The sequence below is a fragment of the Polistes canadensis genome, unplaced genomic scaffold (assembly GCF_001313835.1).
Source record: "Polistes canadensis isolate GaletaPanama2010 unplaced genomic scaffold, ASM131383v1 scaffold_0, whole genome shotgun sequence".
NCBI classification, from domain to species: domain Eukaryota; kingdom Metazoa; phylum Arthropoda; class Insecta; order Hymenoptera; family Vespidae; genus Polistes; species Polistes canadensis.
Window position 1 is genome coordinate 214,575 of NW_014569547.1, and position 17,154 is coordinate 231,728.

The 17,154-nt window shown below is 41.7% G+C and overlaps 1 protein-coding gene and 1 long non-coding RNA gene across 5 annotated transcripts in view; both read left to right on the plus strand.

Moving 5' to 3' along the window:
• LOC106793447 lies at positions 1-11,698 on the plus strand. Of its 4 annotated transcripts, none has more exons than XR_001382424.1 (3): positions 1-617; positions 1,997-2,498; positions 11,552-11,698. It is a non-coding gene; the product is annotated as an uncharacterized LOC106793447 (long non-coding RNA). The 4 variants fall into 4 exon arrangements; XR_001382423.1 differs by lacking the exon at positions 1-617 and adding an exon at positions 1,384-1,406 and having other exon boundaries at positions 1,494-2,498; XR_001382425.1 differs by lacking the exon at positions 1-617 and adding an exon at positions 1,387-1,402.
• Positions 11,699-12,004: 306 nt separating this feature from the next.
• LOC106793296 (DNA N6-methyl adenine demethylase-like) overlaps positions 12,005-17,154 on the plus strand; it is a 65,696-nt gene continuing 60,546 nt past the window's right edge. Inside the window, exon 1 of the mRNA XM_014760144.1 lies at positions 12,005-13,868. Within this exon, the coding sequence (XP_014615630.1) occupies positions 12,735-13,868 (1,134 nt within the window). The 5' untranslated portion in view covers positions 12,005-12,734. The remainder of the gene's footprint in view (positions 13,869-17,154) is intronic.

The window sequence follows — 17,154 nt, forward strand, 5'->3', positions numbered from 1 at the left end:
GGAAGGAAAGAAGCAAGGAAGTAGTATTGCAGCATCCCTCGGCTCGTCGAAAGACGCGCGCCGCCATACGCGTACGGGGGTTGAGGTTCGAACTCGGGCATGCGCAGTACGGTTGGGACTTCATCGCCGTTCCCCACTACTTATCCAAACTGTTGAGAGCACATTTAGTTCTGGATGTGGGGCGGGAAAGTGGAGAGAAGGGTTTGGTATACCCCACCATCACCGAAAAATCTTTCTTTCCTGTTGGTGTTCGTTCGACCAACGTCGTCTTCCATTCGCCCATTTCCGTGAAGACTCGGTTAATATCGGTATCTCCCCACCATTGAACGATAAGCGCGAGGTCGCGTAAAATTTCCCTTTCCACTGGAGCGGGTTGGTCCTGGACTGGCGCTCGGTATCCTGGCTTCCCGCCATGGTCGCTCGTCGGGATGCCGAGGAGTGCCGAGCCAGGCCGAGTAGTTCACGAGCTTTGAAACGCGGGTCGGCAGCTGTCGGCTCGTTCAGCAACTATCCGGGGCCACGGACAAAGAATATACTCTCTTGCCGAGCAATACAGTCACCGCGCGCGCGGCGAGAGCACACACTCAGCACGGGGCAGCACGCCGTGAAAACCAAAGGTACGCCTTTGCCCCCTTCGATCTTCGGCTAGCGCGCTCTCTCCCCGTGTCTATACATATACACATATATATATATATAGATATAGATATACTATATAATTCATACATGTATATACATATACATATACAAATTGATAATCCGCGGGTTATTTGTTACATACGTTTGCACGGCGTCATTTTCATTGTGTTGCTGTTTATTGTTACTTACTTTTTTATCAATATCTTTCATTCCTTATTACTTATTTTTCTACGGGGGTGAAAATCGAAAAGGGAGAGAGAGAGGTATCGTGATTGTTCCGTCCGAGATCGATGTCGTGGTCGTCGATTGTCGATTGTCGTCGTCGTATCTACTGTCGCGAGTGTTGATCGAGAGGGAAATTCAGGAAAGAAAGGAGGAATAGGTGCGTGCGCGTACGCGCGCGCGCACCAGCGCCGAAGATAGATAAAGAGAGAGAGAAAGAGAGAGAGTGAGAGAGAGTGATAGGGTGAGAGAGAGAGAGAGAGAGAGAAAGAGAGAAAGAGAGAGAAACGTACCGTTCGTGAATCGTCGCGCCGGTGGTACACGCGCCCCGATATTACGCACGAGGACGTGCACGGGTGAGGAGACGGGAGAGGAGGAGATATATATCGTGAGCCTTGCGTGCTTCTCTTTTCTGGTGCCGGGTGAAATAAAGAAAAAGGAAAGAAAGAAAGAAAGAAAGAAAGAAAAGCCACAAATAAATACGGAAAGAAAAAGGGAAAGAGAAAGAAAAAATACGGGAGAAAGAGAGAAAGCACGGTGACCGGTATGTAAGTGAATATAAGAGTGTAGTCTTTTACGTGTGCGTCCTCTTTAGTGTGTTTTCATTCGAGAAAATAAATAGATAAGAGAGTTAGTGCGAGCAGGTACGAGATAAGGATATACCCGGGGGTGGTAGAAGGAAAACAGTGCGCGAGTGGTTGTTAAGATAGGTTAAAGAAAGAAAGAAAGAAAAAAAGAAAGCGGAGAAAAGTGTGGAGGTGGATAGTTTTCGGCCGTCGGAGAGAGAATGTTCACTTTCGCTATCGTTACGTTCTCCCTCATCCCTTACCTTCTTCCCCTACTTTTGACGGTATCGGAGAGTACACCCTCTCAGGGGTTGAAGAGAGAGAGAGAGAAGTAGATAGATAGATAGATAGATAGATATATAGATAGACATAAATAGATAGATAGGAAAGAGAGTGGGAAGGGAAGAACGAAGGAGGAGCACTGGGGTGGTGCTGGTTCGAATAAATCGGGAAAGAAAAGGAAAACATGTTTGGCGGGTAAAAATCTAATGCATGGGGTAGATGATCGTTTTGACAGAAGTCGATCGAGTTTTAGGATCGATTTGGATTAGATCGACTTCTGTCTTATTCAGCAACAAGAGCCACTGTGACACCACCAGCACCACCACCATTGCTAACAGCGGTAGTAGAGGCAGAGGCAGAGGCAGCGGCCAGAGGCAGAGGCAGAGGCAGAGGTAGAGGCAGAGGAAGAGGCAGCACCACCACCACTACCACTACCATCGCCGCCACCGCCACCACCACCGCCGGCGACGCCTCCTGGCAAAGCCGGTGGCACGGTAGTGTCCTCGAGAGCACGCCGTGCACGCATCGGTGCTGCGAATGTTCCACGGGTCTCTCTCTCGCGACGGCGTGAGTCGACGAGAACGCGCGTCGTGTCGTCGTCGTCGTCGCCGAGTGACGGAAACTACGGCGCCAACCCCCACCGAAATACTCCTTTCTACGAATACTACTACTACTACTACTACTACTACCAATATTACTACTACTACTACTACTACTACGAATACTACGAATACTACTATAGGGCTCGGTTTAGTCGCTTCGTGGATGCTACGCGCAGTGTATGGGAAACAGGTTTTTAAAGCACTAATTTCTCTTCTTCTTCTTCTTCTTCTTCTTCTTCTTCATCATCTTCTTCTTCTTCTTCTTCTTCGAGAAAAAAATACACGACGGATACACGTTGTCTGTTGTCATCTCGTTGTTTTTATTTTCATTATTCTTATTCTATTGCCTCGTTCGATAAACATTAAAGACGATTAATGTGTGCCGCTGCCCAACCCCCCTTCCCACCCCGTCAGATCGCCTGTCCATTTTTATAAATCGAAAATCAGGGATAGGTTATTTAATTGCCCCTCTCCCCACCCCCCATGCGTATAGGTTTCTAATAAGATTTCTATACCCAGCAACGGGATAAGTTTTCTCTCTCTCTTTTTCCATCGTAGTCCGTCTATCCAGCAAGGAACTTTTTCTACTTTTTTTCTTCTTCTTCTTCTTCTTCTTCTTTCCGTTTGCTCGTCCTCGAACACGAAGTTGTTGAGAGAAAGAGAGGAATAGAGGGAGAAAGGAAACTGCTAAGGGAGGTGAACAGAGCGAGACAGATTTCGGCCGGTTCCTCTAACTCTCTTTCCATCTCTCTCTTTCTTTCTCTTTTTTTTTTCTTTCTCTTCTTTCTTCCTTTCTTTCTTTCTTTCTTTCCTTCCTCGCGAACGGAACGACGGAATGGATCGAAAGGAACGAAAGAACACACCGACGTTCTCTCGTGGATCGCGAGAACTACGGGCGCCAAGAGATTTACGGGCGCATTCGCGATCCTCGTCTCTTCCCTTCGGCATTGCCCTTTCTCGTCTTCTTTCTCATTTCTTCTTATTTCTTCCTTTAACTCTTTATGTTTCTTCTTTCTTATTGTTTCCTTTTTTTTGGGGGTCCCTTTTTATATTTTATTTTAGATTTCTTTACTTTTTCTTATTTCTTCTCTTCTTTTTTTCTCGTTTTACTCCACTCCAAGACTCAAGTTTTTCGTTTATTCGTACGTTATCGGAAGATCTTACGTGGTCAAACGTTGGTTCAGATGACATCGGTAGCCCGAGGATACTCCGCTTTGAGAAAACCTAAAAAGATAACATGCTGTTCTTGTCTGTTATATTGTTGTTACTGTTGTTAATGTTGTTGTCGTTGCTGTTGTTGTTGTTGTTGTTGTCTCTTGTTGTTCTTTTTATTATTGTCACGTAGGAGTGGCAGGTAATTTGAATTTGCTGTTCCACGGAATAATCCTCGTTTCGTCTTCTAATCTTCTTTTTTCTACCACCCGCCTCTCCCCCCCACACGGCGGCCCCGCCACCGCTAGTCATAAAAATATTTCACCACGAAAACCTTCGTATTTTAATTGTTTTTTTTTCTTTTTCTTTTTTTTTTCCTTTTTTTTTTTTCCTCTCACAGGCTCTAGTTTACGTGAGAGCACGTTTTAAAAACGAATACGTCGCTGCGCGGGGCTTACGCATTCATGAATTCCTAGAAGCTTGCATATTCGATTCTACTCCGAAATGGATCGAAATCTCGCGGCGTAGCCTTTGTTCCGTTCGATTTCTCGGAATCTGAGAGAGAAAGAGCGAGAGAGTGAGCGTTTCGCGCGACAAGAGACGTTAAAGATGGCCGCTTCTTCGTCGTGATTTAGCCGCGTTTTACGATCTCGCGAAAGGATCGCCAAAAACGAGGAAAAAGAAATAATCTCAGAGAGATATAGGAAGAAATAAAATTCCTTTGAACATTTTTCATCCTTAAACAATTCCATTTTATTTATGTCCGTCAAAACAACAACAACAAAATGACCATTGTTTTTTCTTCCCTCGTTTCTTCCTCTTTTTTTTTTTCTTCTTCCTTTTTTCGTTCCTCTCTATCTTACTTCTTATTCGTTGATCAACCGGAGGAGAGTACAACGATTTTATCGTTGTCGTGTCGTTGTCGTCGTCGTAGTAGTAGTCGTCGTCGCGAGTATTCTTCTTTGTTCCCATGAACGAGTTGCGATCGCGGTATCTTCGAACCTCGTGTTGCGATATACTGCGAGAGAACGAAAACATCGTTTAATCGTTCGCGGTTAATACATTTTTTTTTTTTTTTTATTTATTTCTTTCTAGAAATGCAATTGTGACATATCATCTTTTCGGAGTATATTTATGTATAGGAAAAATATCTACAAGCGTTATTGTTTACACTTATCATCTTCACCTTTGTTACTAGTTAATCGTTATCTCGTTTGTTCTCGCGATGACGTTGCACTTTTAATCCACTTTCTTATAATAATAATAATAATAATATTAATAATTATATAGATACAGAGGAACGATACACAAAAATAATTTATGTCGGGGGATAGAAAAAAAAAAAATGAAAATCTTTGCCGAGATCGTATGGTTAAGTTCACCGATTATTTCTTTGAAAAAAAGACATTCTATTGCGTTGCATGCGCGATATGTGTGTTGTTATAAAAAAAAAAATATTCTTTTATAACTGCTCTCCTCTCGTCAATTACATTTAACAGCAATACCGTATTGACATGTTACGGTGGTCTGATATGTTTGCATTGAGACTTTTTCGTTCGCGTATATAATACCCTCCCCAAATATCATTTTTTAACAAAGTCATAGAAAATACAATCGATAACTCTTCTTCTCGATTAATCTTCGCTAAATGATTAGTTTCATTGGTCAATAATTATTATGGTAACTCTATCGTAATATATGCTTGCATATAATTAGACAAACGAAGGAATCGCATGAAATTATTCGGATGTCGTACGAACGCGAATCGAATTGGAGAAAAATTCTCTCTTATTTATATATTTCTTTTCTTGTTTTTTTTTTTGGTCTAGAGAGTCGATCTTTTTTAAACCACCGCTCATGGTGGCGTGGGTTCCAAGCGTCGTCGCGCGCATTAATCCGTGGTTTAGCGAACCAATTTAAATATCAGCGGCGCGCTCGACGCAATTTTATATCATTTCCGATATCGCGCGTTAGTGTGGGTGGTTTCGACGTAACGTCCCTTTCCCCGTGCCCTCCCTTTTCCTTCTCTTCGACGTCCGAAGCCCTCTCTCCTACCCTTACACCCCTCTTTACCGTCCTCCCTCTACCTCGACCGTTACGCCGTCATCCACATGAGCTAGGTACGCTTTACGATGCGTGTCTTTCTCTCTTTCTCTTTCTCTCTCTCTCTCTCTCTCTCTCTCTCTCTCTCTCTCTCTCTCTCTTACTTATGGAGAACGCGCCTGTGATCAGCTCGTACGCGACGCTCGTAACGTCGTGACGACGTAGTTGCGGGATCTCAAAGAAGAGAGAGAGAGAGAGAGAGAGAGAGAAAGAGAGAGAGAGAGACCGTGAGAGGGTGAGAGGGTGAGAGTGTGAGGGGGAGAGACGTATGCACGCGCATGCGTCAGACATCGTACGTATATCCCGCGCGCACGTGCGTACGTATATATACAAACTGCGCACACGACGACATTCGGGGGATCAAGAGAGAAAGAGATAGACAGAGAGACGTGCGTATGCGAGAGTCCGGTAAACACTTGCTTGTATATGTGTATACATATATATATATATATATTTTATATATACTAACACACGTGTTTGTGTACAGTGCTGTAAAAAAGCATGGTGTTGTGAAATTTGAGGAAAAAATGTATTAGGGGATGAAAGTTCGTGAAAAATGAGAAAAATAGAGCGAGAAGGAGATACACAAAGGAAGAGAGAGAGAGAGAGAGAGAGAGGGAAAGTAGGAGGGTTGAATGGGTTAACCGTTGGAAAGATGTCTCTTATTAATCGTATATTAGTTTAGTGTGTCATATATGTATATTTATATTACATATACGTGCCAGCAAGTACGCGTATATGTGTATTTTGGAACGAGACGGAGTGACATGTAATACATTTGTGTTGGTGACATTACGTCGAGTTGTGAAGAGGTAGTTGCCGGAGAGCTTTAACTGGTAGTTACGTTCGAAGTAAGTGCTGGATCAGAAGTAATATCGTTGCCACGGTACGAACCGACAAGATTATCGGCCTGGGCGGTAATTGTTTGACGCTTCGCGCCAGCTCTTATATTCGTGACAATAAACGCGTTTGCATAAAAAAAAAAAAAAAAATAGAAAATAAAAAGAAGGAGACTTCTATCCATGTTTAATCATCCACGACGACGACGACGACGACGACAGACGAAAGCAAGTACACGTACACGAGGAAGCAATTGATCGATCGATTGTCGTCGCTTCTCATGATCTTGATTGATGTTTGTTTATTGACACATTCATAATTTTCATTTATAAATTTTACGTACTGATATAAATGGAATCGGCTAGAACCGAAATTTGAAATCTATACTTACGTACAGATTCGAAATTTTCTAACCGATAGAAAATTTTATAATTTCGAAGAAAACTTATAGGATACTTCTAACATTCCATCGAGAAAATTATTTTCGTTACTAATCACGTGGAATGTAAGTACGTAATACCTATATGTTTTTCTTTTTTTCTTTTTACGACCTTTCCACGCATTTTCACAAAAGGATAATTGATTATTCGGAAATTAGAGTTCTCGTCATTCGTGTGTTTAGAAAAAAAGAAAAAAAAAAGGATAAACGTCGAGATTCTTGAGAAATGTTTTTCCCGATAAAAAGTAGTCGGATCGAACCCGATGAAGGGAAAAAGTCACGAAATTCGTGCAAGAAGGGCGTCGCGCAGTTTTGCTACGGCTCTGACAAGTGTGCACGTCTTTCTTTCTCTTTCTTTCTTTCTTTCTTTCTTTCTCTCTCTTTCTCTTTCTCTTTCTCTCTTTCTCTCTCGCGTGCGTGCATGCGTGCGCCGTAAGAGAGAGCGCGCGCGCTCGCTCGCACGCCCGCGCCCGCGTGTGTGTGGGACCTTGAATCAAGCAGCCTTTGTCGCGAGACTCCACCGCGGCACCACGAGGTCGGCGAAAGTGTACCCGAGCTTTTTTGTTCAAGGGCCGCCGCGAGAAGAACGCTATTTTTTTTTTCCCCTATTTTTCTTCTTGTCTTTCTCATTCTCTTTCTCTTCTTTCTCTCTTTCTCTCTTTCACTATTTCTATCTTTTTCTTTCTCTCGTTCTTTTTATTTTTTTTTTTTCTCGAAGCTAGCTAGCAAGCCCACGGCCGGAGGACGAACGAACGAACGAACGAACGACGAACATTGGCCATTTTTGTTTCACCGTGACGCCGGAATTAGCGCGAGCGTCGTACTGTTAACGAAAAATGGGGAACATCGTTATCCAGGATTTACGCTCGCGGAAAGAGGAAGATAATCGGAATGGAATCGCTACGACGAAAGACGCCATCGTGTTCTTCCACTCCGGATATCGGCCATCTTTGTTCCCTAGTTTTTTTTCTTTCTCTTTCTCTCTCTCTCCTTCTCTTTCCCTATACATATATGATATATCAAGTAGGTTGAGAAAAATTGTCGAATTTTTCTTTGTGATTTATTTCTTTCTTTCTTGGTAAGTTAATCGTACGTATAAAAGAGGAGAACGAAATTCTGAAGAAAATCATTCAGAAGTTTAGTTTTCTACTAGCTCGTTTCAATTTCAGCCATGACCTCTTGATATCGGTTAAGGATTAATCAAGCCAACGTTTGTTTGGTCGGTTTGAATCGTTTCACGTGACTACTATGTACGACTGCAACGAACAGAACGAAAATTCGAAAAGAAAAAATACAAATAAAAAGAACGATTGTTCTGTTAGAGCTCTAACAACAGGGTTGGGAAAACATAGAAAACTGGAAGAGAAAGAAATGGGAGATAGAAAAAGGCGGGACGCGTTTTGGTTTCCTAGATTTGACGCAGGCGCAGTTAGGTGTTTTCTGTTTGGAGAGACGCGGTGTTTTGGACAACGAAGCTCTCCTCCTATTCGTTCGTCTTTCGGTCGTTTCGAACGAGACGAGACGAGACGAAACGAGACGAGATGTTAATTCCGAGCGTGCGGAATCTTCTCTATCTCGCAGCTGGTTTATACGCGCTTCTTGGAATTCGCGTCCTGCGCTTGGCGAGAGGGCCGTGCGAACGAAAGAATTCGTTCCGTCTCGACGACGACAACGTCGACGACGACGAAGACGACGACGAAGACGAAGACTTCTCTGTTCATCGTATCGTTTCGTCGCACCGGGTATACACAGCGCGACGGAGCGTACACTATGGGCCGCTTCGCAACGCGCGAGGCGGTATTGAATTTTTGTGCGTACGTACGGTCGATTCGACGAAAGTGCAACGGTGGGACCAGCTGTGCCCGCCGACGGACGTTCCTTCGAGCGACTTTTTCTTATATAGCCTTTACTCCGAACCTCTATCTTTCTTTCTTTCTTTCTTTCTTTCTTCTACCTTTCACTTTTCATCCGGTCGTTTTTCAAAGAAAAATCCATGACGACCTCTTTCTCTATCTCTCTTTTATTTGCTTTCTCGACAATGACGAACCAGATTTTTTTTCTGTTACATTTTATTCATTATCTCTCATAGAATGATTAATGAATTTACGATAGTTCGATACAATTTTGTTCGTAGATCTATCTTTTCGGATAGATTCCTACGTATTTACGTAGATTATTCCGTTCGCCATCTTTTCTTATCCTGTTATATCAAATGGCGGACATGTATAATATATTTTTGTTCTTTTTTGTTTTTTTTTTTTTTTCGTTGAAGTCATCATTTATAATGTTCCCTATCAAAATTGGTTTAATTTGCGTGCCCGAATAATATATATCGTAAAGTATCAAAACTTTTGGCACGTGACCAATTTAAACCAAACGAAGTAGTCCGAACTTTTTAGGTTAGACGGATGGAATATTAATCTTCGGCGCTATTTTTAAAAAGCGCATACGCCGAGCAGGCCTCCGAAACTTTCTTAGATTTTTTTTTCCTTTCTTCATCTTCTTTTTCGTTGCCACGTGTGCAACGGATCTTCCGTGTGCGCATACAAAATGACCCTTTTTAAATGAGAACAACGGCACTATCCAGAGTTTATGCGCTCGCTATCGGAGCGCCGAGTTTCGCGACCTTTAAAGACTAAAGTTCACGGTATTCAGTCTAGACGATTTATGAACGTCAGGAAAGTTCAGTTGCCTATGACCCAAGCTGGACCTCTAAAGGTGTTTCCACATCGACAGAAAAATCACCAAATCATTCGGCAGACTGATTATAATCTTTTCCCAAAAGGACTCCTTTCAAATCTTACAAATCATTTATAAACCAACGCACTAAATCGTTTTAGAAGATGAAATATAAAATATCGATCGAAAGCCTATAATTCATTTTGAAAAATTTTTCAAATAAAAAACGAGACAAAAAGCAAAACGGAAAGTTTGCTTTTCCTTCCCCCTCGGCCCATTCGTAGGTTTGAACACGAAATTACAATTTCCGTTCAGAACTTTTTCGCGTCTCGTATCGTACATCTCTCTCTCTCTCTCTTTTTCTGGCGCAGCGGCAAAAGCGGCTGTTTCATAAGCGAAAGTGCTGAACGACAGTGCAAGTTTCCAGCGATAGCGAAAGCTTCAACGTCCACAGCTGTAAAGCTATTACAGAGAGGGTTTCGGGGAGAAGGGAGAAGATGGAATAGAGAAAGAAAGAGAGAGAGAGAGAGAGAGAGAAAGAGAGAGAGAGGGAGAGAGATAACGAGAACGCTCGATGTATGTACCCAGATCACAGTGTGTATTCGTGAACCGTGCGAAAGCTTGTGTCACACACGACCAGCGAGTTCAAATGTGTGAGTTTCTCTCTCATCTCTTTCTTTCTCTCTATTTCTTTCTACGTGTGTGTGAGTATTCGCCAACGCGCAGCCACGTGGACGCGTACGTGACAAGCTCCAGTTCGTTTCTCTCTCTATCTCTCTTTCTCTATATGTGTTACATGGCACGAGTCGAGCTTGCACATAGAAAGAGAGAGAGAGAGAGAGAGAGAGAGAACGTAGCGACTGAAGAGTAACCTGGTGGGGGTAGAAAAGAGGGAGAGAGGAAGAGAGAGTAAGAGAAAGAGAGTTAGTGTGAGTGAGAAACGAAAAGAGAGAGAGAGAGAGAGAGAGAGAACCAAACGGCGGTCGATATTTCACCAAGCCCGCCGTCGTACCAGTTTTCAACGATGGCTTTGAACCTCTCTCGAGAATAAGCAACTTCTCCACACTTTTCGACGTACAAATCGATTGAAACTTATGCTTTCGCTGCGCATTGCGTTAAAATGTCCGATAGTTTTAACCGCCATTTCAACTAACACGTTTTTGATTTACTAATCATTTAGAGCTTTTCTTTTTTTGTATATTTTTTCCTAATATCTCGTATATATGCATAAATTTTGTATACGATATACAGTTAAGAAATAAACGAAAAATAAATTAATTAAAATTCCTAATTTTTTTTATAAAACGCTATATATAGATATATTTTATTATTCAATAAAAACACACACAAACACACAGAGAATGATATATATTAGAAAATATTAAAAATGACTATATAGCATATACGTTTTAACGATTGAAACATATTTTACATTCAGAAATAATATTTTCTCTACACCTATGTGATTTGTCAGATACGAAATAAAATCTTTGTTGATTTAGTCCGTCTAAGAGGATTTTTTGAAAAGAGAAAAGAAGAAGGAATTTAAGAAAGCGATGTGGTAGGGTAAGGTGTGCGGTAGAGGAGGAATAGGAAGAGGACGCGATAAATATAATACGAAGACTATAAATTGTCCGTTGGAGGAAGGTCCGACAATGCGAAAAGCTCGTAGCCATCGTTGGTTGAGCTCGCTAGGCAACGTGAATGAAGCGGGTAGGGACTAGGGCAGAACATTTGTGGATATCAAAGCGTGCGAGTAGGTGTGCATGCACGCCGAACGTAGTACATAGTAACCTTGGCTCAGCAATGGTCACGTTATATAGCTGGATGACTATAACACGTTATTCTACGTCCCAGTAGCGAACGACTTGTTAGACGCGGGTTTTACAAGTGAGACTAGACGATAGCAAAAGAAAGAAACGTTAGCCTCTTAAATCGCGTACCTATACTTTCGTTTTTCTTTCATTTTCCCCCCACCCCCCACCGCCCAACTAACTCGCTCACCCCATCTTTTATCTCTTCTGTTTCAGATCGTACAAATCAATCGCCTTCTAACAAGCCGCATTAACCTCAAGTGATTTATATTTTCTTACGAAGCGCGAAAGAAGTAATTAGTGTGTTTATATCGTATAAAAGAAAAAAAAAGAAGAAGAAGAAAATAAAAAACAAAAAAAAAACAAAAAAAAATAAAAATTAAAATAAACAAAAAAATAAAAAGAAGATATACCAAGAGCTTAGTGAAGAAGAAGAAGAAGAAGAAGAAGAGTTGAAGAAGAAGAAGAAGAAGAAGAAGACGAAGACGACGAAAAAGGAGGAAGAAGAGAGGAAGACAAACATTTAAAAGTTATAATATCTACCTAGTGTACAAAAATATATCTGAGAAAAAGAGTACAAACGATAAAAAGTTACAAAAAAGAAACAAAAAAAAAAAAAAGAAATAAAATACACACTAACACGAACGCAAAAGCATATACATATACATTACGAATAAATAAAAAAAAAAAAAATTAAAAAATTAAAAAAATAAATAAAATTAAAAAGAACACAAATAAAAAAAATCCGTCAGTGCCAAATCGAAAGGACGTGGAGGGAATAGGAAATCGCGATTAACAGTTGTACATTTAAAGGAAAAATAAAGTATACAGAAAACGATAGAAAGAAAGAGAGAGAGAAAGAGAAAGAGAGAGAGAGAAAGAGAAAGAGAGAGAGAGAAAGAGGAGAAGAAAGCAAAACCATAAACCAAAGAATCTACCATTTTTTCTACTAATCACTCAGTGAATAACGATACTTCCTAAGCAAAAAAAAGTGACCAAGAGCGAGGAAGAGAGAGAGAGAAAGAGAAAGAGAAAGGAAGCAAGACAAGCATCGAGACTTCCATAAGTGAAAATTATTCCGCGCAGTCTTTTGTAAACTATATAAATTTATATAAATATAAAAGTTATATATAAAAGTAAAAAGGGAGTGAGAATCTTAAAAAGTACTCGGTTCCAATCCGAGACTTAAAAGTTTAGCGCCGTCAAATGTTCTTTGGTGACGAAATCGGAGTTCCCGTGGACAGCAGGTGCATATCCAATTAGCAAGGAGAAAGAGAAAAGGAAGAGGAGAAGAGGAAAGAAAGAGAGAAATAAAAATATAAGAAGAATTGTAGTTCGGATCGAGTCGAGCTTGTGCACGCGGGAGGAGCGTTAAAAACAGGATGATGTGGCGAGGAAGATGAGCGCCGAGGTGACGAAGGAGGTCGTCGCCACCGAGAGGGTAGCACCGAGCCCTCCGGCGGCGGTAGCGACCTCGCCAACCTCTGGTGACCCGGGTCGGCACCTGCCGCCGTTCAGCAGCTTTGCCGGGGACAGTACGATGGACAGTTCTACGACTTTGACGACCCTTCATTCCCAGGACGTTGGACTGGGCCTTACGTCGTCCTGGGAATATTACGAGGGCCTGACTGGTCGGCTAATCGACGTCCGCGGCGAGGTGGTTCACGCTAGCCAATATCGTCCTTGGGAGTCGAAGAACGCCGGTGGCATCGTGTCTGCCGCAGCACCGACCGGTGAAGGTTTGCCAAGTTTCGCGAGTCAATTTACCGCGCCGAGCGAAGCCGAGCCCCAATTGACTGCGTTAACCCCGTTGTCGCCAGCATCCATTTCTCATTCGCCACCCGTCACGTCGGCCGTAGGTTTGCCCAGTTTTCATACTCTCGGGACACCTTTGCCCGCGCCTCATCCTCACCGAGGTACCGTCGGGTATCCCCTGGTGCCGGCACCCGTTCAAGCGAGAGAGGTACCGGCTCTGCAACAACAGATACTCGACGAGAGACACATTCAATTGCTCGGTTCTAGTCCCGTCCAAGCGTTCCCACCACCTCCGGGTCATCCTCATCATACTGTCCTGACCGTAGTCAAGCCGGATTATCCGCAACTTCATCATGCCAATTTTCAAAATCCAATGTCGACTGTTCTCGACTCCTCGCCAACTTCGAGGGCGATCGGCATCGACGGCCGTAAGAAAGAACGGAGAAAAATACGTGCTGGTTCTATGGAATCCGAAGACGGTGGCGGAGGTGGTGGTGGCGGTGGTGGTGGTGGTCCCGGTAGCGTTGAGAATTCTGGTCAAGTAGCGGCAGTATCATCTACCGCCAATCGTGGTCCTCATCATATGAGTGGCGGGATGGGTGATGCTGACGGTGACGGTGGCCTTGGTGATAAACCGGCTAAAAAGAAACGCAAAAGGTGCGGAGAATGCATCGGATGCCAACGGAAGGACAACTGTGGAGATTGCGCGCCGTGTAGGAACGATAAGAGTCATCAGATTTGCAAAATGAGGCGGTGCGAGAAACTCACGGAGAAAAAGGTCAGTGATCTTTAATATCTTCACTTGGGATTTTGATCTGTTCAAGATTGGACTGACTTATTGCGAGGTCATTTTTCACTTTATCTCTTCCCCGACAGATTTTTTTTTTTAACTTTCTATCATGGAAACGAATGTTAACTCGGCTTATAATATTATTCTCGTGGGTTTATTATAGAAAATATATTCTCTTTCATATATCGTGTTTATCCAGTTCTTTCTTGAATGTTCAAGGTCTACAATTTTAAATAATAGGGCGGTAGCAGGTGATATTTAAGGGATCCATAATAAGAAACACACTTATCATTTTATTCGCGAATTGCGTGTATCGTAAATATATGCAAGAAACGCTTGAAGATCGGATTTCCATAGATCGAAGAATTCAGATATAACAGAGTGTAAAGTACATGGAGTTCATGTACTCCTACCATGGAAATTCTGTCGTTCTGCTCGCGAGTGGTGTGCTCACAGGTGTATAGAACAGGGTGTGGAGTACAGTAGGGTTGGGTGGTATAAACACGGATAAACCCACGCTATAGAACGGTATATATAGCTTGAACTTGGCCCCGATGCCTGGATGTGCCGAGAATCCCAGAGGGAAATACAGAAGTACAGATAACCGCGAGGTGGTTTATTATTGTAGTGACATTGAATAGAGGGTTGGTGGGTTGACTGGCTGCTTTCGGTAGCGATGGCTATGAACCATGGTCTGATTTCATTTGGAATTCAACATTTCTTATTCTTTATTTAAACATTTGTTAGGTATCGGTACAATTGCGCGGGAAATAATAGAGAATCATAAGAGATATATTTGATCAAAGCGCGTAGTGTGTACCACCCGTGTAATATTAATCCCTCCCTATATTATTTTATTTTATTTTTATTAATTTTTTTTTATTTAAAAACGTAATACATCATCCATATACCTATAACGATCAGAATGAAATTGTACGAAAGTAATCGAGGATTTAAGTCTGGCTGGCATGCTTTTAAGAAGAATATACTATAGGATGATGCGCAAGCTGCAACAACGAGTGCAGCGAGCTCGGCGCGAAGTGGTTTGGCTTATCGCAGGGCAAGTTCAAGGCTCGCCGCGGGTCATAATAATCGCTCATCGAACTCCGCCTCGTTCGGGAAACAAACCGTGTTGTTCGCCGATACAACAAAACTTTAAGCCTCCTTCTCTTTATACTCTAAAAGATAACGTCGAGTCGTGTTTTAATAGAGAGAGAGAGAACTTCGTTATGAACGACCGAGAGATAAATAATGAAAACCGTGTGTAGGTTAAAGTCTCTTGTTGAAATCAGTAAAGAGAGAAGGAGAAAAAGAAGAAGAAGAAGAAGAAGAGAAATTGATCGAAAAATTTGAACGTGCCAAGCAAATCGATCCGAGTGTTGTTAAAACGTTTCGTCTCCCGCACATTGCTCTTTTCAAACGGGTGACTCATTCGTTTGCTTGCTCGACGACGACGACGACGCCAACGACGACGACGCTGACGACGACGCCGATGATGACGATGGCGACGGTGGTCGTGACTTTCCTGAAGATTCGTGCGTAGGCAGTGAGAGAGAAAGAGAGAAAGAGAGAGAGAGAGAGAGAGAGGGTTCCCGGGTCTCGTGATGTGATACGATTGAAGGAGAAAATTGTTGTTCCGTCCGATGATGATAGTCCAGCCGTCTGAAAGTAATGCAAGAAGTCCGATCGGTTCTTTGCACGCATAATGTTCGATACGTTTCCTATTGTAATTTCAACTGCAATCGAATTTTTCTTTTTTTTTTAAGAACCATCTGTTGTGTTACCACTACATCGAAATTGTCTTCGTACGATATCAAATTTCTTCGAATTTGTTTTATTTTTTTTTTCGGTCAATTATCTCGTATATAAACGATGATTTATATTTACCATATAGATAAATACTTTAATACATTTTTGATTTAAATATAACTTTATAGAGGTATGTGAAATATGAAAAGAGTAGAAATTCTTTACGATCGAATACTGGAATCAGACGAGAAACAACGAGAGTTAATAACATAATAGACTACCAGAGAGAGAGAGAGAGAGAGAGAGAGTGAACGTTAAAGGGAAAGGGATAAATAGCATCATATTCTGTTGTCAATAGTAGAATCATTTGTTAAACTAATAAAACGATATAAAGGGTATTCGAGAAATAAGCCTTAGTCTATATTATTTTCAAATTATTAATAAGAAAAATAAATAATATATATATAGATATAAGATTTGTTTTAATAAATAACATATATAATAGAATTCACATTAACAGCATGACTCATTTTCTTAGGAATTCTGTCGATAGTAGTATAGATATCAAAGTACGAAATGCTCATGATTGTTTGATCGACGAGTTGAGGAAAATAAGAATGGGATCATCGTAGGAAAAGGGTTAGAAAAGGGTTGAAAGAAAAAGTAAAAGTAAAAGGAGAAAGGTTCGTAGATGATAGATGGTTGCAAGTCGAAGACCGATGTATATAGGATCGCCGTCACAACAACCCACATCCTTCTAGGACTTAACACCCTCTTTATCCCGAGGGAAAGCTCTCGCCCCTGCTGTCTTTCTCTTCGTGCGAGAGGACTCTACCCTCGAGTTCATCGTACACCTGCCGTCGAGAGGCCACCCTCCTACGGTGATGGCCTGATTTTTATCGTCTTTCCACCTTGTTTTGGTCCGTTTCTTCGTTGTTTTCAAAGAGGGTGCAATGACCGAAGCATCATCTTCTCTCTCTCTCTCTCTTTTTCTCTCTTTCATAGCATGTATGGTAAATTTTCATCGTGCAGACGTGTAATCAAAATTAATGCGATTAATAAATTGCATATCGAACAGGATCGCGATTGAACGGTCAATTTATTTTTTTTTTTATTTTTATTAATAAAAAATTATTAACCATGGTTTTTTTTTTTTAAAAGATACGTCCCTCTCTTGCGTTGATTCGTATCTGCGTTTATTGCGTTCAATAATCGTACTTGCACGTACCTATTTTTTTTCATTTAATTAACGATTATATACTTTAGTTGATAGATTTTATTTTTTTTTACAAAATACGAACGATATTCTCTATTCGTAAAATAATGTCAGTTCTCGTGATCGTTCTCTCTAAACCAAAGGCAAATCTACGAGCTTCGAAGTCCAAGTTGGTGCTTTATTTTCCTCGCACGAAGAAGACCGACCGAGTTGATTGGCCTGTTGTGAGATAACCCTGAGGAGTCGAGAATTGTATCCGGTTATCGTTGCGGTTATCACGGTCCGAATAACGCAAAAAGCATTCGAAAT